At 39.5% G+C, this 25483-nt stretch overlaps 1 protein-coding gene across 1 annotated transcript in view; it reads left to right on the top strand.

The window, feature by feature from the left end:
• The window catches only part of LOC109999178 (contactin-associated protein-like 2), a 237167-nt gene that overhangs the window by 136314 nt on the left and 75370 nt on the right, over positions 1 to 25483 (top strand). Inside the window, exons 11-15 of the mRNA XM_065948795.1 lie at positions 9060 to 9222; positions 12531 to 12637; positions 17060 to 17179; positions 18324 to 18439; positions 19426 to 19510. Coding sequence (XP_065804867.1) covers positions 9060 to 9222; positions 12531 to 12637; positions 17060 to 17179; positions 18324 to 18439; positions 19426 to 19510 — 591 coding nt within the window. The remainder of the gene's footprint in view (positions 1 to 9059; positions 9223 to 12530; positions 12638 to 17059; positions 17180 to 18323; positions 18440 to 19425; positions 19511 to 25483) is intronic.

The following is a 25483-nucleotide window of genomic DNA, read 5'->3' as shown; positions in this document are numbered from 1 at the left end:
CAAACATCAAGTCGTATTGCTCTATTCAGATTTTTGCTCGGATCTGATGATTTTTTTTTTTAAATGTTCCCTGTATTAGACTCCTGTATGAACTGGTCGTAATGGTTTCGAACTGATCCTCATGTGCCACAGAATTACAACAATCAGGACTGTTTGTCCTGATCTCATTTTGGGGGGGTTAGGAAAGACAAATAACCAAATGATACCTGTATGTTGTACTCACAAAGCCCTGCTCCCACCAACTCTGCCAGTTCAGAACACTCAGTGACGTCAAACTGTTGTGACAGATCTCAGTCACACAGAAGCAAAAAAATAATAATTTTGGATTTTGAAAATTGGATTTGGGTCACTTTGTCTTGCAGTGTGAATGTAACCTTTGGCAATTCAGTTTTTCTTTGGTTTGTAGTTAATCGTATAACCTGGGTTAATTACAATGATTGCTGGACAAAAAAGTATGGTATTTAATCTGCTTCTGTTTTAGAGCTCTTGTCCATCTTTGTGTGTGTGTGCGTGTTTGTCTGTGTGTGTGTGTGTGTGTGTGTGTGTGTGTGTGTGTCTGTTGGTGTGTTTGCAGACTAAAAAGTCTACAAATCATTTATTGACCTGGGTATCTGTATCCCAGTGGTGTGGTCAGAGTTCAGGAAGTAGTTTACTCACAGCAGCCACAATCTGTCTGAGTTAAGACGAGGTTAATGAAGCCAGACATCGTTGAATGTCTGTCTGGAAGATGGTCCATGTCTAAGAGGGCATGTGTGACTGTGTGTGTGCATGTGTGTGTGTGTGTGTGTGTGTGTGTGTGTGTGTGTATGTGTGTGTGATTGTGAACCTGTATGAAATGACAGTAACTGTGAGAGATAGTCTGAGCTCTGATTGCTCCATCAGGCCTCCGTCCCTTTCCGACTATCAGAGAACAATCTCCTGCATCAAGCAGAACCATTTCCAAAGGCAGGTCAATAAGGATTAGAACACCTCTCTCACACACACACACACACACACACACACACACACACACACACACACACATCCTGATTCCTTATCCTTATCTTCATTTACTCCTCGTTGCTCTTGAGTGAATCCCCCTTAAAGCCATGACTGCTGTTTACTTTTGATTTATGATATCAAAGTTTGTTAGGCCTTGATATGCTAATTACATTCACTTAGAAGCATTCAAAACCTTTCTAGGTCAACATTTCAGATATGGGGATTTATTTGTTTCTTTAATCTGCAGCGTTACAGAATCAATCGCTATTAACACCTCATCTTTTAGTTTCATTTTTCTCTCCCTCACCCAAACTTTTTATTCTTTGTTTTCTGGTTTATTTCCTCAATTCCTCTCTCATATTCCCTCCCAGCCTCTAGTCTTTGTATGATCCAGCTGTTGATTTATTGATTTTGTTGAGCTGAGTGGGGATCAATATTGGCCTGGAGAAGAGGAACTGTGTAATCTCTTCATCCCTTGAAGAAGACAGAGGCAGGCAGACAGACAGGCAGAGTTTGAGAGAAAGGAAGAGGGGAAAATGAAGCGAGACAGATATACTGTAAAAGATTGCTACAAATAAAAAGAGTAGAGAGAGGAAACTAGAGATGAAAAAAAAAAAAAGATGGGAGAGAACGGGCAAAAGGAGGGAAAATGTTTTAAGATAAACTGCAACAATCACTGCACTCCTGAGGATCTTTGGTGATCCCCTACCCGTTTGTATGCAGGAAAATAAACAGTCCAATCTGTTTGTACAAATCTTTTTTCTGCCATATACTCAACCCACCCCACATAAAAAGTGTCCTAGATAATCAACTCCTTAAAGAGACAGCAGCTGAACTGAAATGTTTCAGGCATAGGCTGAAACAGCAGATTTTACTGACACCAGTATACGATAAATAAGGAGGTTTTTGAGCTGCACATCTCGCAACGCTACTCAATGTGTGAAGAGTCTCAGGCTGACACATTTAATGGTGAAAGTTGAGTACAATAGATGTCCTTTAAGGAAGACGTTTTTGGAGTATAACATAATTTCATTCACTTCATTGTATTTGTTTTAATTAATTTGTCCAGTTACATGACCTGATTTTATTTCCTGGTATTGAATACCTTGCTTCTCCATTGTAACAGTTTTACAGTGAGGGCCTTCAAGCCATCTGAATCTGTGTGTACGTGGAGCATGTTGGTGTTCACTCTCCAAAGCAAAGCTGCACAGCGAAAACACTTAAAACTCAAACAGAATATGCAGAATGTATTCCTAACGCTGCACCTCATCATGTGTACGGAGCTGATTTCCATTCCAGCACAGAAGTGAGAGAATAAAATAGAGAGAGTAGAAAAGGTAGTTTAGCCTTTGGCTCGCCCTCAGTTCCTCTGTGTGATCGCTCAGCTCGATGAGTCAGAGAGGCCGAGCACATTAAGCTGTGTAAAAGCTCTCTAACAGTTTTCCATCAGCACTTTCTATCTCAATGAGACTCATTTGTGAGATCCACCATTATTACAAAGCCCTCCTGAACAAACCCTGTTCTTTTATATACAGAACAAAGCTTCAGGTCATTTATGATTAAGTCTTCACAGGTAGCCTCCTGAGTTAGCTCTCATAGTCATGAGAAGTACAGTAGGAGTGCTGTAGCACACCATGAAGTCAGAAACAATTAAAACCATCATCTGTTATCAATTTCAAACCCCCTTTTTAATGAGATATGTAGAAGACGTTCTGCGATACATGTGATAGTTTTATTGTTCATTTGCTGTAAATGTTTGTGACTTGTTTCACTTCCTGCAGACTTATACAAGTCACAGCAGGTTGTGCACAAATTGAGGTGTTTCAGAGGTTTTCCGCACACCATCAGTGTAATCAAAAGACATCTGATCATCCTGTCAGAGCAGCAAAACTAGATGTTTCTCTACAATTTGGAGTTTGAGTTTAGTTTGCATTGGGTCCTCATGCATGCTCAATCTCTAACATACACATATAAAGCCATGCACTTACACGCTCACTACTAAAAGCTAGAATTTTTTTAACACCAGCCATAACTCGAAATACCACCAACCATTGAGGCCGCATATTAACACAGACTGACTTGTGTCTATTACACATGCAGTAATAAAATTTAGCCATGTAATACAAGCAGCACAGGACGAGTAAATATTTGCAGCCTACCTTTATCTGATATTAAGCACACAGATTGTGTCTTCACATAAGATCCTGTCTGATACTTGGATTTTATTGATATTTTTGTCACTTTTTATCCAGTGGTTTAAGACCCACCTCCAACTCCTCTATAAGAAATGAGCGACCCACATTTCTGATATTTTTCAACCAATCAGATTTATTTAATGAAAACTGAGCGAATGACCTCCGATGGTACAAAACACGTTACAGATGTAAAAAAAAAATGAACTAAAGCATCAATTAAAAAGATTTCTTCACATACTTTTTGACACAAGTAACTTTCAAGGCACACATTCATGACCGTATGAAAATGGCTCTGTGACCCACTTTTGGGTCCTGACCCACAAGATGAGAACCCCTGTTTTAAACAACTTCTGAGCGAGAGGGAGAGACGGAGTTCGCACAGACGAGCAAGAGTAAAGAAACTTATCATTATGCTCAGAAGTCTACAGACAGGAAACAAAAACGTTGTTTCATATGCCCTAATGTAACTCAGTTTACCAGTCAAGTGTGTGTCTCTGTTAACAGACTGACGCTCTGTCTGCTCATCCACTCATCGCCTGCATTACTGACCAAGTTGTTTTGGTGCCAAGCATGTAACATTTTCACATCTGCATAGATTATAAAAAGTATGCTGACAATTATATAAGTCAAAAAAATATAAAATGTTTGTTGAGAGGCTTTTCTTTTCTAAATCTAACAAGGTTAGATTATAAATTATATTAAGGATGCAAATTCCGACTGCTCTATTTCAGAGTTCAATGATATTTTGTATCTTTCTTAATGCAAACGCCACTTTGTAGCCCTCCTGTGCTGAAGTGACAGAGCGGCACTTTAAAGGTCATATTTCTGCCTGGAGTGTTTTTCATACTGTGTGCATAGCCAACATGACAACTCTTTCTTGGATATGAAAAAAAAAGAGAGTTGTACTTTCTGTCTTTTTCTATGTTCTTCAATTAGTGTTTCCACTGTGGCTTAATGTCAATTAAGCATATCCAATTAACACATGAAAACACATTACGACTGATTACACTTATATTGAAGCTTGACTGCTCGGAATATGCAGGGCTACGCACACATTTGCACACACAGTCTGAAGCAAAATGTATGAATTGGCAATTAAAGAATAATATGGTGTGAAAAAAGTAAGAGAGGATACGAGCACTTGGGTAATTGATTATTTTTTATTATTAAGGCATTTAAACAAACATTTGCCAAATTCACAATAGTATCAAATTATTATAAGTCTGTGTTTAATTAAATAAAAAGAGTGTGACTGTGAGTGACACAGCAGAGAGTATATCAAGTTAACTGAGCAGAATATCACTAGTATGAAACATTTAGAAAACCTTGTCTCTATTAAGTGTTTAACGTGGAAACCAGACGCTGGACAAGTTCTCTCACATAATATTAAAACATGAACAAAAAGAAGAAGACACACCAGCTGTCTGTGTCCAGCGATGAAACAAAAAATGTGACACAGTACTGAAACCAGAGGCTTTCCTCGAGAGAGAGAGCTTTTAACCTGTTTATTTTATGACAGTACTTGAATTCATTTTAAAATGACAATGCTTAGAAACATACCATCAGTGTATGAAGACAAGAATGCTGACATCAAAATATTTGCTAATTAATGCTTTAATGTATGTAATGAATTACCCAATTTTCTCAAGTGGTTATGTTTAATGTATTTTAATGACCATGTTAGGACATTGCACCGCTCAAGGACAATTAGCAAAGATATTAATAAATGACTTCATAATTAGATAATAAAGCAGGACAGATAATTGGTGAAAAGATGCAGAAACAGCTTATTACCGCTCACACACTGAATGACTTATACTTTCATAACAGTTTGAACTGGGTTCAGTGGCTCTAAGATTTAATTGCAGAGTTAAAGGATATAAGACTTTCTATAATAGAGGGAGGAAAAAGATTTGGCTCTCAGTCTCCTCCTCAGTTTAATTTGTTCTATCTTGATTCTCTTTTGTTTTTTTCTTTATTTTGTTCAAGGATACAATCATTCATCTTTTTTCCTTCGGTTTCTGGCTCTCATCCTCTTCTCCTTCCTCTCACTCTTCTTATCCTCTTTAACTGGGTCTACCCCTCTCATCCCCGCCCCCTCCTATCCTTTGAGAGTCTGCTTTAGATGCAGCCTCCTGAACCAAAAGCCTATTTAACGGCCGGTAGTTTCTCACTTCTGACACTTCGCTTAGAGAAATTAGCAAATAACTGACACGAGACATCCACAAATTGAATTTCTCAAGATCGGGGACAGAAGCACCCTCACACAAACACACACATGTACATACAAGTCATGCTCTTTACTCTGCAGGATCAGAGGACAAATGGGTGGATGTACTAATGAAAGAAAAGTCATGCGACATTCCACCCTGGAGTAGACGTTTCTTCTTTTACTTTTGCAATCTCAAACTTTTTTTACCAATCATCTTCTGAGTTCCTCCAAAATCTGTGACAGCAATTCTCACCCACTTTTGTTTGATGTGCATGAATAAAATGACAGTTCTATAATAAGGTGAAAGTCTTACACTTTGCTGTTCCATTACAATGCATACAGTAGAAGCTCCTCTTCTTCATCTTCAAGTTTGTGATGAATTAGACATGAGACCCTGACGCCCACATTTATCAAAGAGCAGCCTCTGCTGTCTGTACATGAGCGCTGTGCATTTTCTTTGTGCATACCATAGTACATTGTCATGGACCTACAGAATGGACACATTTGTGATTAAAAAAGCAAAAACATCTGGCGATGTTACAGTTGCACTGCATACATTCTTGTTTATGTGCACGTCTAACACGACTGGTACATCTTGTCCCTGACTTAAGTGTGTAGATGTTTGAAAGATATGCAGTTTATTATTGTTTGTTAAGTCTTGTAAATGGTAAATGAACTTGAGCTTGTATAGCGCTTTTCTCGTCTTCCAACTATTCAAAGCACTTCTACACTGCATGTCACACCCACCCATTCACACAGTGATGGTAGTGATAGCTATGTAGTATCATCCATCAGAAGTAACTCATCTCATTCATAGCGAGCAATTCAGGGTTAAGTGTCTTCCCCATGACACATCGGACATGTTGCCCAGCTGGGGATCGAACGCTCGACTTTACGGTTGAGAGGCGACGACTCTACCAACTGAGCCACAGCCACCCAGTATATTCCCTTTATAATTTTTATTATTATCAATTTTTCAGAGGTAATTAATATTTTTGGAAACGTATCATTCTGGCCACAATTTTCATCATTTGTTTGAATATTTTTTTGTAGTTGCATCCTCAGGATATTTTTTTTTTTTTTTTTTCCGACCTAAATTTTGGCGGCTCTCCAGTGCAGATGCTTCCTCGTAAATGTGTCGAGATGTGGAAACAAGTGTTCTGTATCCTGAGATCCAGCTGGGCCAGTCAGATGGTGTTCATGAAGCAGAAAGAGGGTGCTGCTCTTCCTGTGTGTTCTGTAAAAGAAGCTCTTTTAGCACCACAGGGGGGCTGTGATAGAGTGCCAGCAAGGCTGCGGGGGTTTATTGCTGCTGTTCCGGAGCGTGAGGGGTTACAGGAGTTTTGATACTACAAATTAAAACCACAGAGCATCTTAAGTTCAGGGGGGGGGGGGAGTGTGGTCAGACATCCTTAGCATGGATTGCAGGTGTGTGTGATAGCTGGAGGATGAACAGATGTATGACTACAGCTCTGCTTTGTTTACAAAGTGTCTATGTCAGACTCTGCCTCACAGATCTTGGTCTGTATCTACCTGGTTGTCACTGTAGCTATATAACAGCAGTCTGAATTATGGAATATATTTGAAAAAAAAAAAAAAACGGTGAAATGGACATGTTTATGGGTAGGAGGACTGTAAGACAAAATATAAATAACATACAAACATTGGTCATTGCAGGTCATGATTAAGAGCAGAAACATGTATTTTGAAGCAAATTGAAAACCAAATGCACCATAGCCTTTCAACCGTTTTTGAGGTTTCATGTACATTTACATATCAGCATCTTGTAGTTTTAAAAATAAGTGTCAGTGTGTTTTCTTTGTCATTAAAGTTCCCAAAAGCCTCTTCAATAATCAGAAATAGCCAGAAAATATGGAAAATATCACATATTGATTTGATTATGTCTGTCTTGTTTGGTACTGACTTTTTAACCTTAATGGATTTGTAGAGTCGACTATATTATAGAAAACAAATATATATTTAAGAAGAAATAGATGCAAAAACATTTTTCACTGCACATCTTAAGAATGTGCTGCATGCACACAACATGATCGGTATATGAGTTCAAAAAGGTGCAACCTATCAGCTCTGCCTAGCTGTGATGACGGCTGCATTTTCTTTGCATTGAGATGCTCTTCTGAGGACCACAAACTGCTGCCAACCAGCTGTAATCTGCTGCTTTAGCTTCCCTCTTCTTTGTTATCTCTCTCTCTCTCTCTCCCTCTCTCTCTCTCTCTCTCTCTTTTTTCTGCCTGTCTCCCTTTTCTCTGGAAAGACAGCAGAGGTGTGGCAGGAGGAGAGGCAGATGGCAGGGATGACAGGAGAAACTTTTGGGACATGAAATGAGAATCTAAGTAGAGGATGAATCCAACACACACACACACACACACACACACACACACACACACACACACACACACACACACACACACACACACACACACACACACACACACACACACACACACACTGTGCATATGCCCTCTATAATAAGCCTTTTTGATGCATTGGCTTTGAGGCTAACATGCTGCAAAATATGACAGCTAATAACACCACTATGATGGAGATGTCATTGAGAGACATTGTTTTATAAGTGGCCTGTGTGTGTGGCTCAGATTGAATCCCAGGTACTCATCTCCTTTATCTGACTGTGCGTGTGTACTGTAATAACACCTCCACACAGGTATACCGTACTATAAACGGATGCACGTCGACGATTTATAGATGTAAAACACACAGACTTACCACATATCCATGTACTTTCACTCACTCCCACACACCCTTGTTCACAATTTGATCCTAGGCTTGTCCCCATTTCAGTCAAGGCCTGGTGCTACCTCAGGACGGGCCATTGACTCTTGTATCTCATGAAGGTTCTGTAAAGACTTTATGTCTATCACAGCCTTAGTACAGATATTAAGGCTAAGCGGCCTTGTGAACAAGATTTAAAACAAAAGGGCAGATGAAGGTTCACAGCCCTAAAGAAATGACATAACCAAGGATGATGTTGTTGTTCAGTCTGATGACTGCTTCCACAGAAGATAATGTTTTCTTCACGTGTTACAGAATCCATCTTTCATCAGTTGTGGTAATCACCTTTCCCTGCTCTGTTGCTTCTCATTCTCCAAAGCTGTTCAGTATTCTGTTTATTCATCGTCAGTTCTCGTTTTGATCCAACAGTCCTACCAGAAAGTTTTGATGTCATGATTGTGCAAATTCATACAAATTACTTAAATCCCTACTCAGTTTTGCAACATTGCAATTTTGGCCAATCACATAAGCTTTTCTACAAATTTAACCACTTACTCATGTATCATTATTAACTAAGTCACCAAACTCACATATATGATAGTCAAACTATTGATACCCTTTGGTCTGCACATCAGATGGTATCATTTACTGTGTTTTAAATGTCTTTTTTTTCTGTGAAGCAGATCACTGCGCCAGGCAGGCACTCCCTAATCCCACTTCAAACTACAGTGTCCTAATGGAGACTCTATAACGTGCATCCATAATAATAAAACCAATACTTGATGACTACTTGTGAATATTTCATTGATGTTGAAAACTGTTAACCATGCACATATCTGCTTCTGGATGTGATGAGTCTATAGTTTAATTTCAAGTTTCATTGCTTTTGATTTTCTTTTCTTTTCGTCTGTTTGTTCCAGGGTATTTTCTCCAGACGTTGTTATCCCCCTCCCTGCGTTCCTTCCAGGGCTGCATGCAAGCGATCCTCGTGGACGACCAACCAGCTGATCTGCACGCTGTAGAGAAAGGCATCATGGGAGCTTTTGAGAATGTCAGCCTGGACATGTGTGCAATCATAGACAGGTAAGAGTGATCATTCCTGCTTCTATGCTAAATCCATACAATCCTTCAATAAAAATAGAAGTCATATGCATAGAGCCAACACAATGTGTCATAAATCAAATGGTTTTAATTTAGAACTTGTATACATTGAATCATAAGCAGAGCCTTTGTGTTCTTATCTAGAGATGTACAGTATGACTCAGGAGCTCTGCTTGCTGCGAGTGCAACTGCACAAGAATTAGTTTGTGTGTGGATGTTTCCTGTGTGCTTGTCACACTGATAAATGGATATAATTGATGAGGTGGATTCACCCTGTAAAATGATCTTTGTGGACATTAAATATTTTCATTGAAACTGAAAGACATGAGTAGGTTTCATCATCCGAAAACACAGTATGATCCTATGAAATGTTTTTTTTAAAACAGACACGTATTTCTCTTTTTCACTGGCCAATATAACATATCAGGAGGTTCTGCACAGCACGCCTCAGTGTTGGATCACTTTAAAATATATTACAGCTTGTTGACATTTCAATTTATTTCCTTGTTAAAGGGTCCAGAAACACATTCAGCTATACATGGAATCATCCACGTCTTGAGATCCTTTTGAATGCTCCTGAACATTCAATGCATTAGTGCAGAGCAATCTGTGGGATTAACTGTTAAGCCTTTTCTTTGTTAAGTAAAAGTTAAGCGGGTTCCCATCATGCAGTGGACACAAAGAAGATCTCAGCCATGATGAGTTATTTCATGGATTGCTCCATTAAGGTAAACAAGACTGAGAGGCAACAATTAGGAGTCGACCTTGTGCTAAGAAGAGAATGAACCCCGACCTTAGCCGTTTGTCTTCGGGTCAGTTTTGTCGATAACACTTACCTTCATCAATTTCCCTGCTCTGAGAATAAGACAACAACTGTCACTGCTTGATTTGGATCCATGTTGTCCTGAGTTCAGATGTCTGGCTTGGTGAGATCACATATTAAAGCCTCTGGAAACCCAAAATCACAAAAAGCTCATATTAACTCTCTGAAGGTATAAAGAATGACATAAGGAATGTGAAGTGGGCGGGGTTTGCTCTGATATTTATTACAATCACTTTGAATGGCTTACCGCAGGCTTGCTCGTGTCAGATTTTAGATCAAACTCTTGTGACTGGCTGCTTGCTCTATTTCCCATCTCTATTATTTCTATGTTTTGTATCATCCTGCAGTGTTGAGGTGTGCCCTGTCCTGCTATGGGAGATAAATGGAGGCAGTGTCACCACCTAACTAATCAGAATGTCTTTGAAGGCAGCGCAACAGCCCTGTCTGACCTCCTTTTTGATCAATGCCTTTCCACTGTTCTACTTTTTTGATCTATATGGTGGAAGCAGCGCGTACACATACCAGACACACACAGGGACAAGGCTACGCAAATAAAATGATTTTATTTCAGTGTCACTGTTGTAGGACACACCTAAGCTCATAAAAGCACACAAAAGGTTCTCTTCATTGATATTCTATTTTAATCATACAAAGCATAGAGCATATATAGTGCATGCTCTTCATTGCTCACAGCTTGCTGTGTATAATTTATTGTATTTTTGTTTGTCAATGGTTGCCTGTTTTTAAAGAAAAAAAGCTTTTTATGTTGCATTATGTTTTGTTTCCTTTTGTGGCCAAGCTACTGGCTTAGCTTGCCAAACTCCAGACACGTAGTGTGGAAATGCTGTGGTCTCAATTGTTTTCGTCTTCTTTGCCGGAACTGCGTTTGTTTGAGGTCTTGATGAAAGTCCAGTTTTGGTAGCTGCATGACTTAAGTTTCTCCCTGCGCTGGTCTGTGCCTTTTTCTGTCTTTGTAGACGTGGTCCAAGGCAAGGCAGGTTTATTTACATCGCACATTTCAGCAAAAAGGCATTTCAAAGTGCTTCACACAAGACATCAAAAGCATCATGACAAAGGGTTCCAATGATGTAGGATCATGACTTGTTTTCTAGTTTGTGATGAGAATCAACTACTAAGACTTGATTATTGTTAGTTTGTTTCGTGTAATCTTGAATGTCTGTGTTTTTGTTGTCTTTAGTTTTCACAGAGCAAATACAATGCAGTACACTCACTTGCATTTGTTCTTTCCTATTCTCACCTTTCTAGCATCTTCTATGAAAACAAACATTTGCATAAAGTATGAGTAAGTTATTTAAAACATGACATGTTCCACTTAAGTCATCTAGTCCTGTATCATATGAACAAGCCTGCAGTTGTACATCAGCTTTTTAGTCACTTTAGTTGTGAAAACAGGGATTGCCTTATTTCTTTAGAGATTAAACGTCTCTGTGCTTCTTAACTGCCCGACTCCCTGCATGTCTGCAGAAGAAGCCAGCATTTTAAAAGAACCCCTGCAGCTCCTCTGCATCACTGTTTGTTTTTTCCTTCCAGTTGGCTTTCCTCTTAACATCACTTTGATTCATTCAAATAAGCACACACAGATATTTTAATCGAATCACTTATGCATGAGTACATAAGTTTTTCTGCTAGTTTGTGTATGTGTGCAAAGACTACAGAAACCTGGGATCCATCCCCAGCAGGCCTGCGGGCAGATCAAACCACAGACCTTTTATGTGTTCAGGATTTGAAATGCTATTCAATTTTCAATGAGAAAAACAGTGACGTCTTAACTGCTGAGTGTGTAGTTCTGTATTCACACTGAGGTGAATAAAGCAGTTTTTTCCCGACTATACTCCTGGAATTTTTAAAACGTGGGTACTGAGTTACAACAAAACAAATCTTCCTATTCTTGCTTAAAATGTAAAAAAAACATACAACAAAATTACATCTGGAGTTTGTGACTAAAACTTTTCCGTCACTTTGTGTATGAGTTTTATTTCTGTGGTGGAAGAAAACATTTTAGTTATTATCATTGACATATTTTTGGGTCATCACAAAAGGTATTAGTATCAGTACAACTAAGGATTTATTGCCTCCAGTAATTGTCATGTTCAATCAAATGCTCTAATGGTCAGTAAAAACATCTGTATTGTGCCATTCATTGGGAATCCAATTCAGGAATTACATTTTTAACTTTGCACTGTCATGTAACACAGGTTTCTTTCTGTTTCAGATTGATACAATCTGATCCATATTTTTTTTTTTTAAGTAATCAACCAACTGGCTACAAATCACAAATCTGAATAGTGCTTTGTGATTACTATAGTTGATGAACTGGAAAGCTTATTTACATTATATACTTAATTTAGTTGAATATCTATAAAATGCTTAAGAAACATGGGTTGTGATTGGGTTCTCTCTCTCTCTCTCTCTCTCTCTCTCTCTCTCTCTCTCTCTCTCTCTCCAGATGTATGCCTAATCACTGTGAACATGGCGGTCGCTGTAAACAGACGTGGGACAGTTTCAGCTGTAGCTGTGACGGAACAGGATACACAGGAGCCACCTGCCACACATGTAAGTCTGTCAGTGTGTGTGTGCATCAGGTGCTCTTTGTTTCCACTTTAACATCACTTTATTTTGTTGCTTGTGTGTCTGTTTGTCTATACTTTATTTCCTCTGTTCTCCTTTGAGTGATTAAGCTGTTTCCTCCCTCAAAAGCCTCAGCAGAGGGACCGATGAGCTTTTGAAGTGTTCACAGGCCGGGTTGTTCTCACTGCGTTGTGTGTTTTGTTCCGGGCTGAGAAGAGGCAACATGACCGAACGCACCCCAAAACAAAGTTCAGAGAGAGAGAACAGAGTCAGAGAGAGAGATAGAGAAAGCCAAAGAGGATTTTTTAAAGCTTAAACATTTTGAGAATGCCATTCCTCCTCCCTCATGCTCAAAATGTTGTTCTCCCTCTTTTAAGACAGGATAAGAGAGAATTGTTTCAGCGGTTTGTATTAGTTCAACATGAAATAAGATATTTCATAAAACATAGGTGTGAAAAATGTTGTGATATACTGCTGGATAGGTGGTAGTGTATATGAATATGTGCCACCTCATATCTCTGTCTCTAAGAAAGACTTGTTTTCTAAACAGAAAGTAAAAGAGAGCATAGCTTTTGGAGATCAAGGAGTCTGGTTTGGGAGTGGAAAGTCATGGGTTGGATGTGGGGGCAACCTGGAAAAATGCAGATATAGAGATTGAATGAGTATGCCCATCAAGAGCCACTACTGATGTGGCCAAAGCATGGAAGTTATAGCACCCAATCTCAGAACCCACCAGCTATATGTCGGATATCATTATCGGCTAACTTTTGGGGCTTCCAGTGTTGCCGGGGGTTCATGATAAAAACAAAAATATATCCTTCCAAAATATCCTTTATCTGTGCGTTGCATTGTAGCACTTTGAGAAGCGGGAATGCAGTCTGAAGTTGAGTAAAGACACCAGTGGAGTAGTAGCTTCACTCTTGTGCAAATATACCAAAAAATGACTACAAAAAAGGTCACAAATTATGCAAAATACACTTCACCATGTTTTGGGCACAAGACACCAATCTATGTCTACAAGCCCACCAGTTATGAGAGAGGTCCATCCTTTCTGTCTTTTGCCTGCTCCACTTTTCAGAAAATGGCTGGCTGTTTGGAGATTTCCCATTCATGACATCACAAAGGGAAGTAACCCCTCCCCCAGGTTGGTGACACTTCCACAGCTAGGTGTTTGTTCTGCCCTCTGAGTCTGCCTTCTTTCCATAAACAATAGGACATGGTGCAAGAAAGCCCAAGCCACCCAAGCCCTTCCAGAAGGGCGTGGTCTAACACAGCTCATTTACATTTAAAGCCACAGAAACAGCCTGTTCTGAGCAGGGCTGAAAAAGAGGGGTTCATAGGCATGATCAAATACAGGATCGTGGTGGATTTTTAACAAGAAACTCCACAGACATTTTTTGGGAGCTCTGGGAGTTATGGCATTTAAACTTGTTGAAAAGGAGGATAATATGTGACCTTTAATCCACATGTAGGTCTGCTGAAGCTTTGTCAAGATTGAGAGAAAAGCTAGGGTTCCTTTCATGTCTTAGACATAATGTATAGTGGGATTGTAGAAGCTTTTAGAGTTTGACACATATGGGGCACTGGAAGTGATCATATCTCTACTCTGAAAAATTACTCTGTTAGTCTGTTAGTCTGCCTCTGTGGGTCAACAAACTTAACTATTTATTCTAAACAACTTCATAGTTTGTATGGTTCACTAACAAACCATTAAATTATAAGGGAAAATATTTAGGAATTTGGATGATTGATTTTTTTATATGGTATTAATAAAAAATATACTCAGTTGCCCATTGCAATTTCTAAAATTGATCAATATGTCTGATTACTTTGTTAAATATATCTTGAAATGTTGAATACATGGCTTCCCAATCGTTGTTTCCACCAAAAGGACAATTGTAATCACAATTGATTTTTCAAGCAGCAATGAAAATCAGTGCTGGTTGCACTCCTAGGTTAACATACGAATGAGTTGATTTAGAGGGGATATGTTTCAGCTGAAAGTAACTGGCTGTGGTTGTTGCTTCTTGCCTTTAAGACATCAAATTGGATGTAGGTTGATATATTTTTGACTGCACCGCTACAACTATTTAATGTGTTTGTGAGTATGGATAACACAGTGATAACTGTTTTTTTCTGAATTTTTAGGTCTTTTTTACTCTGAAGGAGAAATTGGTTAAAATAAATATATTTTATTTACTTGTTTTTTAAATCACATTGCCTGGATTGCAATGTCTCTAACTTTCTCTGTTGGCCTTGGCCTGGAATCATTCAGTTATGTCTCAACACAATGAAGAGATCCCCAGAAACCATACTGTTTATTACTTCCACTCTGTTGCAACCTCTGACTGACGACTTTGATCAGAAGTTCAGAAGTAGTGCTTTAACAGCTCTGTTTATTTCTGTGGAGATCAGTGTGAGATAGTTCAGCGGGGTCAGGTCCTCATAACAACGGTTTCATTGAAAGGTGCACATCCTGTCAGCAAGCTACTGCATCACTAAACTCCAGGAAATGTGGAGGGATATCAAAGAGAAAAAGACTAATAATCAACAATTCAGAGGAAGAAGCTTAGACTTAAGAAATTCAAGAGAGAGAGAAAAGGTGGATTGTCTCCTTTTTAACTCGGTGTTAAGCCTACGAGCAGTCCTCATCAAGAAAGTTTCACTCCAAGTCTCACTCTCACACTGCTCTTTGAGGACTATTTCCTCCTCCTCTCTGTCTGCCAATGTGTACATCAAAACAAACACAACATCAATATGTTGTCCGATAGATTGCTGGAGTGTGTGGGACGGGACAACATTTCTTGACAGGTGCATGAACTTGCCTTTCTAGAAGGCGGGAAAAGAAAACAACTGTTGACACTGATGTGCTATTTTAGATCCATTCTGGAGTGATACAATCTAATTAATCTTTGGTCCATGACATAAAAATACTTTACAAAACAAAGACATTAGAATTCATTCTTAGTTTAATTAGTTCTGAGCTTAAAATGTAATTCTGTGTTAACCTAAAGTTTTGGGATCAGTCCCACAGATTTATAGAAAAGAAAAAAACATTGTTGTATCACTGCCACAACTCTCAGACCAACATTTTGAATTTCAGGAGAAAAATTACTGCTAGAATAGTGCTAGTGACATAAAATAGGACTGTTTTCCAATATTAGCATACATCTCTGCATAGAATTTTGTAGCGGACGTCCACTGTGCCACATTTACCATCATGCATTGTGCTGGACTGAAGTTTATTGTTAATGTTTTAAAATGTGTTTCATTATTCCTTGTGTTGCTATGGAGCATATTCAGTTGTTAAACGTTATTAAAGCTCATGTGAGAAATGTTTGTTTGGTGCCCCTTGTGGACAAAGTGGTATGACTTATGACTTACAGATTTACAGGACACAAAGGTAGCAAAGAGATGGTTTCTTTTTTTTAACAAAAAGACTCACCCTGCATAATTCAACTGTCAGATATATCATTCACTGTCAATCTTTGATGTGGAAATGGTAGACAAAGGCTGTTTTCACTGCACGCTGTTCATCACTTGTCTGACACCTACCCTGCATTAGAGGTTTTAGACATTAAAAATAACTAAACAGGAACTGGTTTGATTTTGTGGGTCATACAGAAACACCAGTATTAGTTTCAGTCTGTTTCATAACTGGCTGAAAACTCCTCACAGGAGCTTTAAATGCAGTTTTGTGTTATAGTTTTGACCAGACAATTACTGTTCAAATGTGTTTATGTCTCCTGCAGATTCTTAAAAGCTGCTTCTTCTCCCTATCCCTCAGAAAGTTGCTTTCAATATTTAAATTGTCAGTGCAACCTGATGTTTAGCTAAGAGTTGGATTTCACAGTCATGCAACACAACTTATAACTAAGAACCCATTTTTGAGTTAAACAACAAGTATAGGCTAGTTCATTTGAAACAGTGTTTGAGGAACGTTCACTTGCATTAATTATGGGAACACCTGTTGACAGAACGCATTATATTTATTTGCTACAACATCTTGTTCTGCTTTTTTCAACTGCCTGAAATACCACTGTCTTCAATGTTTGCCCATAAAAGTAAGCAACGTCTCTTTGTGTGTGAACTGTATCACTTTGTTAGAATCTGACTCTTGGGAAGAAAACAACTTTAGAAACTGTCAACCTTTTAACTCGTGGTCTGGTTTCCTCTTTTTGGTCACAGAGACATAATTATTTGAGTCTATTTCATGGCAAGTTATTCACGACTGCAGTATGTTTAATATAGAGCTTGAAATGTGTAAAAATAAGCAAAATATGTTCATATTATAATAATATATATTAGTTGTATACATGTATTTTATCACAGCTTAAAGAAATGAGGACATCTTGTTTCCTCCTCCAACTCTTTTTTCCTGTTTTTTTCTTTATCTCCCTCTCTCAGCTATCTATGAGCCGTCATGTGAGGCTTACAAGCACTTGGGCCGGTCCTCTGACACCTACTGGATCGACCCTGATGGCAGCGGACCCCTTGGCCCTTTTAAAGTCAACTGCAACATGACAGGTGCGTGTGGGCGGGCAGGGAATGGCTTTTCTGTCACTGCATGCATTTTATCTTTCTTACATCTGTGTGTGTGTGTGTGTGTGTGTGTGTGTGTGTGTGTGTGTGTGTGTGTGTGTGTGTGTGTGTGTGTGTGTGTGTGTGTGTGTGTGTGTGTGTGTGTGTGTGTGTGTGTGTGTGTGTGTGTGTGTGTGTGTGTGTGTGTGTGTGTGTGTGTGTGTGTGTGTGTGTGTGTGTGTGCCTGTGTGTGTCTGTGTGTTTGTGCGTATACCAGCCTGTCTAGCCTCAGTGACCTGTGAGGGAAGAAAACTGCAGCCCTCCTCATTCTTAACCTCAGACAACAGCATTCTTAACCTGCCATATACCTGGGGTTTCCATGGCGACACAGATATTTCATGCAGCCAGCTCAAACACATACACACTCACACCCGCACGCATACCACAAACATGACTGACACAAACCAGTAATGCAAATGCAAGAGTGCTCGAACCGTTTGAATGACACTTCTCTCACACACACACACACGCACACACACACACACACACACACACACACACACACACACACACACACACACACACACACACACACACACACACACACACACACACACACACACACACACACAGCGTGGAATAACTAGAAAGCGGAGAACAGCAGAGCATACAGGCAGAGCAAAGGCGAGACTTTTAATGAAATGTCACTGCTCTCCGCTGGTCGGCCCCTTAGTCACGCTGAATAACACTCTCACACACACCTCACAAATGTGAAGAGCTTCTCTCTCTCTCCAACACATACACACACTTACGAGAGCTGAATTTCATGCATACACACACACACACACACACACACACACACATTCCTTGACTGACACTGTGAAAGAATGGTGCCTGACTGACTGGCTCATAACTGCTGTATGCTATAACAGCACAGAAGTGTCTATTAAGCCTTATAGCATACCTTCCTCGGTTACACAGAAAGAACTTCACTGCCATGACAGCTAAAGTTTTCAGTTTTAATTTTTCTGTACCATCATCTTGGTGAATCTACTGTGTGTAAACTTGTCCCCACATAATTTACCGTGTCTAAATACTTCCAGCACTTGAAGAAAAAAAATCATCTATTTTTTTGTTTGTTTATGTGTAGAGGACAAAGTGTGGACAACGGTGATGAACAACCTGCCCCCCAAAACCACAGTGACTGGCTCCAGTAGAGAGAGACGCACCGTCCTACAGGTTAACTACAGCGCCTCCATGGACCAGGTACTGTACAGTCACGCACACACTGTAGGCATAATGCTTAGAAATGCTTTTGTTTCTAACTTCAACATTCATATTTTAGATACAATTAAAAGTCAAAGATATATGAGACTTGCTATAGTCTTAAAGTACGATCTTAAGAATGAACATAATTGAATGGATTTTCTGTATTCTCTGGATATCCACTGAAAATAACTGTGAGTCATAACTGTCTACAATGAGTGTAACACCCGAGTCCCACTGTCTGTGAGGCTTTCCAAGTTTTCCTAGCCGTATCTACACATTGTTTATATCGCCGGGACGGCCGGCTCATCCTCTTGCGTATAAAAGTTGTTTAATTGAGGGACTAGAGAAAAGAAGAATAACATACTGTACTCACTGCTTATTTGAATGTCGTGTAAGCGTTTTTGGATCAGTCATTTTGTGTAAATTTACATGCAGTGTGAAGATACGAGCAAGCTAAAGATAGCTAGCATTAGCATGCTAACACAACAATGCATCGCAAGTTGTTTTGGTTTCATGCTGGTGCTCAAGGGGCGACATCTGCTGGATGAAAAAGTTGCATATTCTCCCTTTAAGCAAAATAAACTTCAAATATAATCTGACATTCTTGCTATTTTCAATATTATTGACATACCATCTATTTCTCTTAGTTTAAGAATATCTTGAGTCATTTCTCAGTGGAACCTGCTCATAAAAGAAAAATAAGAATAATTCATACATCTTCTAAGATTGTCTAAAAATAAGCTACACCTTCAGCAGTGTCATAAACAATAAGAACGTGAGCTCCGTCCTGTCATTGTGATTCCTCCTAATAGATCATTGGTTCCATTTTCAGCTTCTCTGAATCACCTGAAGCTCTAGTAAAACGACATTAGTAGAGTACATGTCACTTCATTTTGCTGCCTAGTAATTTGTTTCAACACCAAATGGACCTGTCTGGCTGACTACGGTATACTGAAGAACTACATCTGTGTGCTTGTTTCCAGATGACAGCCATCACCACCAGTGCAGGAAGCTGTGAGCAGCAAATCGCCTACAGCTGTCGCATGTCCAGACTGCTCAACACTCCAGGTAAGAGCTGAGGATGGCATCTTTATTCACCGCTGACTTTTAAACAAGCACAGTGAGACAGGCAGGATGTTCTTTCTGTCACACCGTCAGGATTTGATGGGAAATTCATTTTCACAACAACCCTCTCTTCCAGTTTCTCTCTATGTGAGGGATACTACAGAGGAGAGTCAAATCAAACAGGATTGGTATGGACATGAATAACTCGAAATGTTTGGAAAAGTACTGACGACTTAGATCAAAGAAGTAATTTAGATGTTAAGCGTTTAAAAAGTACTACTGGCCCCTAAAGTGACAAATTTGGCTCTATTATGTGCATTTGGGATGGCTCCTTACCCTAAGGAAATGACTGTGTCCATTATTACCAAAGCAGAGAGTGCACATCATTGATTAGAGGCATAATACACAGATTTGAGAATAAGCCAGCTAATTACACGAGCATAAACTCTATGAACAATTCATCACCTAAAGAAAAAACAAATACAGATATTGAGAAAATTTCAATCACTAATATTCAATTTTCAATGCACGTGGCAAATTTGTGTTTGGCAAAAGAAGTTTGAAGTAATCCAGAAGGATGTTGGGATGTTGACGCAGCATAAAGCAGTTACTTCATGTGTTGAAAACTGAAGATGATGCCGAGGTGCGTAATCCTGTAGTTCGTCGAGTATCTGCTTCAGACTGGCTGTGGAAGCACCGAAAGTCGCATTCACACATTAAAAACAACTTTTTGCAGCAGAAATTAACACGTTGACAGCCTGGTTTACACAAAGAAATTGGTCTAATTAGTTCTTCCCCAGCACATTTGGATAACAGGTTGGTGCAATGTAACGGTTTGTCAAGAGGCTTAAAACCCTCAGCTCCAGCTCTCAGCCTGTTGTTAGGCTGACTGAAAGTTAGGGTGAGACAGCATTTCCAGCAGAGCGACCGTCGTTCATGGGACTTCAAAGCCCTCGGCAGTAACATACGGGTGAAGTCACTCAGACTTCATCCATTTATATTTACAGTCTATCTACAAAACACGTTACTTTGTAATTCATTACCCCTAACAGTATTCAAAATTGGCTAAAAATGTCTCACTGGAGCTTTAAAGGGTGATCAAAATAAATCATTAAGTCATTTACTTTAACTTTTTGCAGTTCATAGGGCAAGTCGGTGTTGAGAAGATTTTCCACAAACCAAGAAATTGACCTAAAAAGCAGGCTATGGCTGCTCATGGACTCATTGTTGACCATGTCAGCTGTTACAGGCCTCACTAAAGCTGGTGGTCATGACAGCTGCTTCTCTACGCTGCAGCAGCAAAGCAGAAGTACCATGGTTACCTTGATAAAGAAGAACATAGAAAAAGAGCAGCACGTTTTTTTTTAAATGGAGAAGGACACAGTCAAAGATGAGCTGGATGATACGATGCATGCCCACTCTACAGTTTTACAGTTTCTATTCTCTACTCGTGTGAAATCAATAAATTACAGTCAATCTTGGAACCTATCAGATGACAAAGCAATTGTCAATTTTAGAGGCTTCCAGTGTATCAAGCTGTTAGCAATAAGGACGTCTGGGCATGACTTCCCTTTGTTCACTGTCTGACCAGCAACATGGGAGGCAAGAATTGAGTTGATGCTAAGAGAACAGGTCAAAGAACAGATTGATAGCTGGATTTGTATGCAGAAATCTTTTTAAATACATCAATTCAAGTTCAATTGAGATAATATGACATTTGATGGGCCCTGAGCTGGCGAGTTAAACTTTTACGATAAACAGAAAACTGATACCAGGATCTGGTCCTGCACCTACAAATTCAGCATTTTCTTTTTTTTTTGCAGAATCTATAGATAGAGAATCATTTATTATTATTTAATCAACAAACATGATTAAACCTTTTTTTAATGGAGTTTCTTCCCTCCAGTTTAGTCCCAAAGACTTTCAGAATGGAGGCAGAGCAGCGGTATTGCTTTTCCGTTGACTTGTGGCGACTTCTTTTTCTTCTGTCGCCCGTCTGTATGTTTGAGCTCTTTTTCTTCACCCTGTCTTGAGCTCGACTCTGACTACAGGTGACAGTGCTGAAACAGACCATGAGAACGAGTTGTATCCTGGCTCGGCTCATTCTGAGAAGATTAACTGGGATTACATTTATTTGCATTAGATTTCATTTGACTCTGCCTTTTTGGATGTTATGTACTTGAGTAAAGCCAATTGTCAGTGTGGTTTGGATTAGTTAGGCTGGCTTGTGAGATGCTGGAGTTGTGTTAGATTTGCCCTAGATTAGATTTGTTTGATTAGTGCTGTAGTCGGGGTTTACTGGGGTTTCGATTGGATTCAGAACAGAGAAGAGAGAAGGCGGCTTGAGGCTGTATTTTACTTTGTATTTTACTCGAGTTTAAGCACAGTTTATGTCAATGCTTTGTATTTAGTCTAATATGGAGGTGGAATAACAAACATGCCGTCACGCATTAACTGTTATTTTCTTCCTTTTCAGCCAACAAATACATTATGAAAATGTATAGAAGTTACACAGCTTGGGGATGACATCTTAAAGACAAGAGACTTCTGGCAATTACAATGAGAAAAAGGAAATAGAACGAGGGAGAAACAGGCTAAAAGGGATTGTTAGATGTATTGTATTGTGTGTGTGTGTGTGCGTGCGTGTGTGTGTGCGTGCGTGTGTGCGTGCGTGCGTGCGTGCGTGCGTGCGTGCGTGCGTGCGTGCGTGCGTGCGTGCGTGCGTGCGTGCGCCCAAAATGCTTCTGTATGAGCGCACACACACCCTCACAATGACACATGCATGCACACTGTCAATCAGCCCTTTATTAACCAGTTTATTCCCACTTCACTGCAAGTTAGGGAAATCCAATTATCAGTGTACAAGCAGTACAACTTCAGAGGAAGTAGAAGCAGGAAAAATTATTTTCCCCAAAATATGCTTCATAAATTAGCTGTCATCCTTCATCAAATTATACTGTCAACAGCATTTTCTCTATGCACAGCAGGCACACACACACACACACACACACACACACACACACACACACACACACACATTATGCACACTCGCTACTCTTCCATGTTCTGTATTTTTCCCATACTGATCTCATCTATCACATCTAGTGATGGCATTTGAGAGATAAACGGAGCGTTACATGGGAATCATATTCTGCCACCAGTGACAACACTAATTTAGATGGGGGCCGTAATTGTTTTAACCCCTTCCTCACCTCTTACGCAGATTCTGTCCTTTTAGAATCTTTTATTGCCTCTCTTTTACTTAAACACATACTGCACACACGCACACACACACACACACACACGCACACACACGCACACACACACACACGCACACACACACACACACACACACACACACACACACACACACACACAATATTTAAAGGGATACTTCACCCATTTGCATTAAGCTTTGTATCATTAGAAACCTGGTAGTATTTTTGAATGGTCGTGCATCCCGCCCTTATCTTCCCCTGAGATGGGAAATCTTTGTATTTCTAAGTCTGAAAAGGAGCTTCCAGTGACGCAAAATGATGATTTTCTCACTCACTCAAAAAGGCGGTTGCTAACAAGTGGCTAAATGTAACTACAGTGGTTGTCGGGGACATTAAACGTCATCACGCCAGACACGGAGGCCGGGAACTCTCTCACTAGTCTGTGATGTCTCCTGTAAGTTTAATCTTTAGGTTAAGTCAAATATCATGTTAGTAAACAATTGATTTAACTACGCGGATTAGTTTATCGGAGATCATCTGAAGCATAGCGGTAGTGACGTCACAATCATCCGACCGTGGTGTAGTTCACTTGTAGCATAACGTTAGCTTTTTACTTCTGTCTGCCGCATTAATGCTTCAAACATCATAATGGTGTTCATCTGTGAAGATCATCCTGCTGAACGAAACGCCTACGCTTCAGAAACGTGCGTTTGCCACAGAGCTTAATTCTGCAATGATCCAAAATCCAATGCAAAAATCCCATAGGCGAATTCTCGTTAGACCCCATGGCGATGCTACTTCCGGGTTGGCCTGCAAAACTACATCATATGATTTGTTCTCTATTAATAAGAGGTGTCACTGACTCCAGTGATCGCGATATGTAAAAATTGGGGCTATCTAACGTAGGCTTCCGGTGGAAATTACCCATGAAAACACAAATACTTCATTACGGGGATTAAGTGGTTCCAAATTAGTGGTTTAAGAAGGCAGTATAATAATGACAAAGAAGTGAGCCAGCCACTGTGTAGTACTACAAACACACACTTAAACACACTCTTTTACAAAGAAATAAATAGAGCACAGAACTTGGATTAGACCCCAATGACTTTATGTTGCAGTGCTGTTAAACCGCTTGTTTGTTTTGTCATATTTGTTTATGGATTTTTATTTGAATGGTTAACCTTTACAATGCAGCAGCAGCAAGAGGAGATTTGATTTTTCTCTCTTCTTTCTTGCTTCCACTTCACATGCTCGTGTCTCTCTAAAAAATATAACAGTATCATTAATGTAGCACTGCTCTGAAATGCAGGTATCTCGATTAAATACTCAAATCTGTCTAAATGCATGTATACAATAGACAATAAGGAGTCCTTCACTTATCCAAAATGTGATGATAACTCACAATTTTTAGACATTGTCCCCATGGGGAAATTATTTTTAACAGTCTGGTTTCTGTGCAGCGGACAATTCCCACCAAAGAACAGTATAAACACAAAACAAAGTATACACTACTAGACACTTAAATGGGATGTTGTGTGGACTCAAATAGAGTCGGGTCTATTAGGGGTGGGAATCACCAGAGTCTCCAAGATACGATATCATCGCGATACTCGATACACGATGTGATTCTATTGCGATATTTAACATTTTGCAATATGCTAACAATTGCGATACAATATATTGCGGTTAAGCTTTTTAACTGAATATTATGTCCACTACATTAAACTAATTCAAGAACTGTTTTGTCAAATAAGAAAAAAACTCAGTCTGTTCCTCTCACTTCAGTCTTTTTATTTGTAATTCAGTCTAATTGAACTTTAACAGGAATTTTTAACAATGCAACTTGTTCAACATGAATAGTGCAACCCCTTCAGCAGTTAAAATTTTTTAAAAAAGCATATCTAAAATATGATATTAAAAATATCGATACTTGGCAGCCATGAGACGATATAATATCGCCACACAAAATATCGCGATACTATACTATATCGATTTTTTACCCCACCTCTAGGGTCTGTGCTGTCGCAGTGGAGCGTACGCTATCCTGATTTTTATATCTTGACTTTGATGTTGTTCTTTTTATATTTAAGCTGTTTGGCTGCAGAGAAGAACTAATTGCTGATCTGGGACCTTGTCATATAGGCTGAAAAACAGTGTATGTATTTAATTTAATGCCACTTTATATTTCATGTATTATCCCTTTCTTATTAGCTTATTTGTGCGCACACCCGGCTTGACTGTGCTATGCCTTTCATTACCGGACCAATGTTCTGGTTACAGTGTTATTAATTTAGGATCACACTCAAGGCAAGAAACAAGGTGGGAGCTGAGAGAGAACAAGAGCTAATATATCACAAGACAAGAGAGAGGAGAACTATCACCAGAGTCTTCAGGCAACAAACCAGTCTCTCTCTCTCTCTCTCTCTCTCTCTCCCTCTCCCTCTCCCTCTCTCCTAATCACCCCAGTGTCCGCCTCTCTCTTTTCCCTTCCTTTAGCTTCCCCTGTAGACAAGATGCTAATTAACGCTAAATTATCCTCTCTATTTTTCCATGCTTCGCTGAGGATCTGCCTCCCTTCATGTTTGCAGGCGACTTTTGGCCACCTTGCGGGCAGGCTCAGGGGAAGCGGAGGTTGTTCGCTCAGTTGCATGCGAGGCGTTTGAGGCCCCTTGTGTAAAGTTGGGCTTTTTATAGCACAGCAAATTAACAGATGGAGTTGGCCTGGATCCTTTTACAGCCTTTACGAGAGGGTAGACGA

Source organism: Labrus bergylta, chromosome 20 (genome assembly GCF_963930695.1).
Source record: "Labrus bergylta chromosome 20, fLabBer1.1, whole genome shotgun sequence".
Taxonomy (NCBI): Eukaryota; Metazoa; Chordata; class Actinopteri; order Labriformes; family Labridae; genus Labrus; species Labrus bergylta.
Note: the sequence above shows the minus strand (reverse complement) of the source record. Positions and strands in the feature narration are given on the sequence as shown.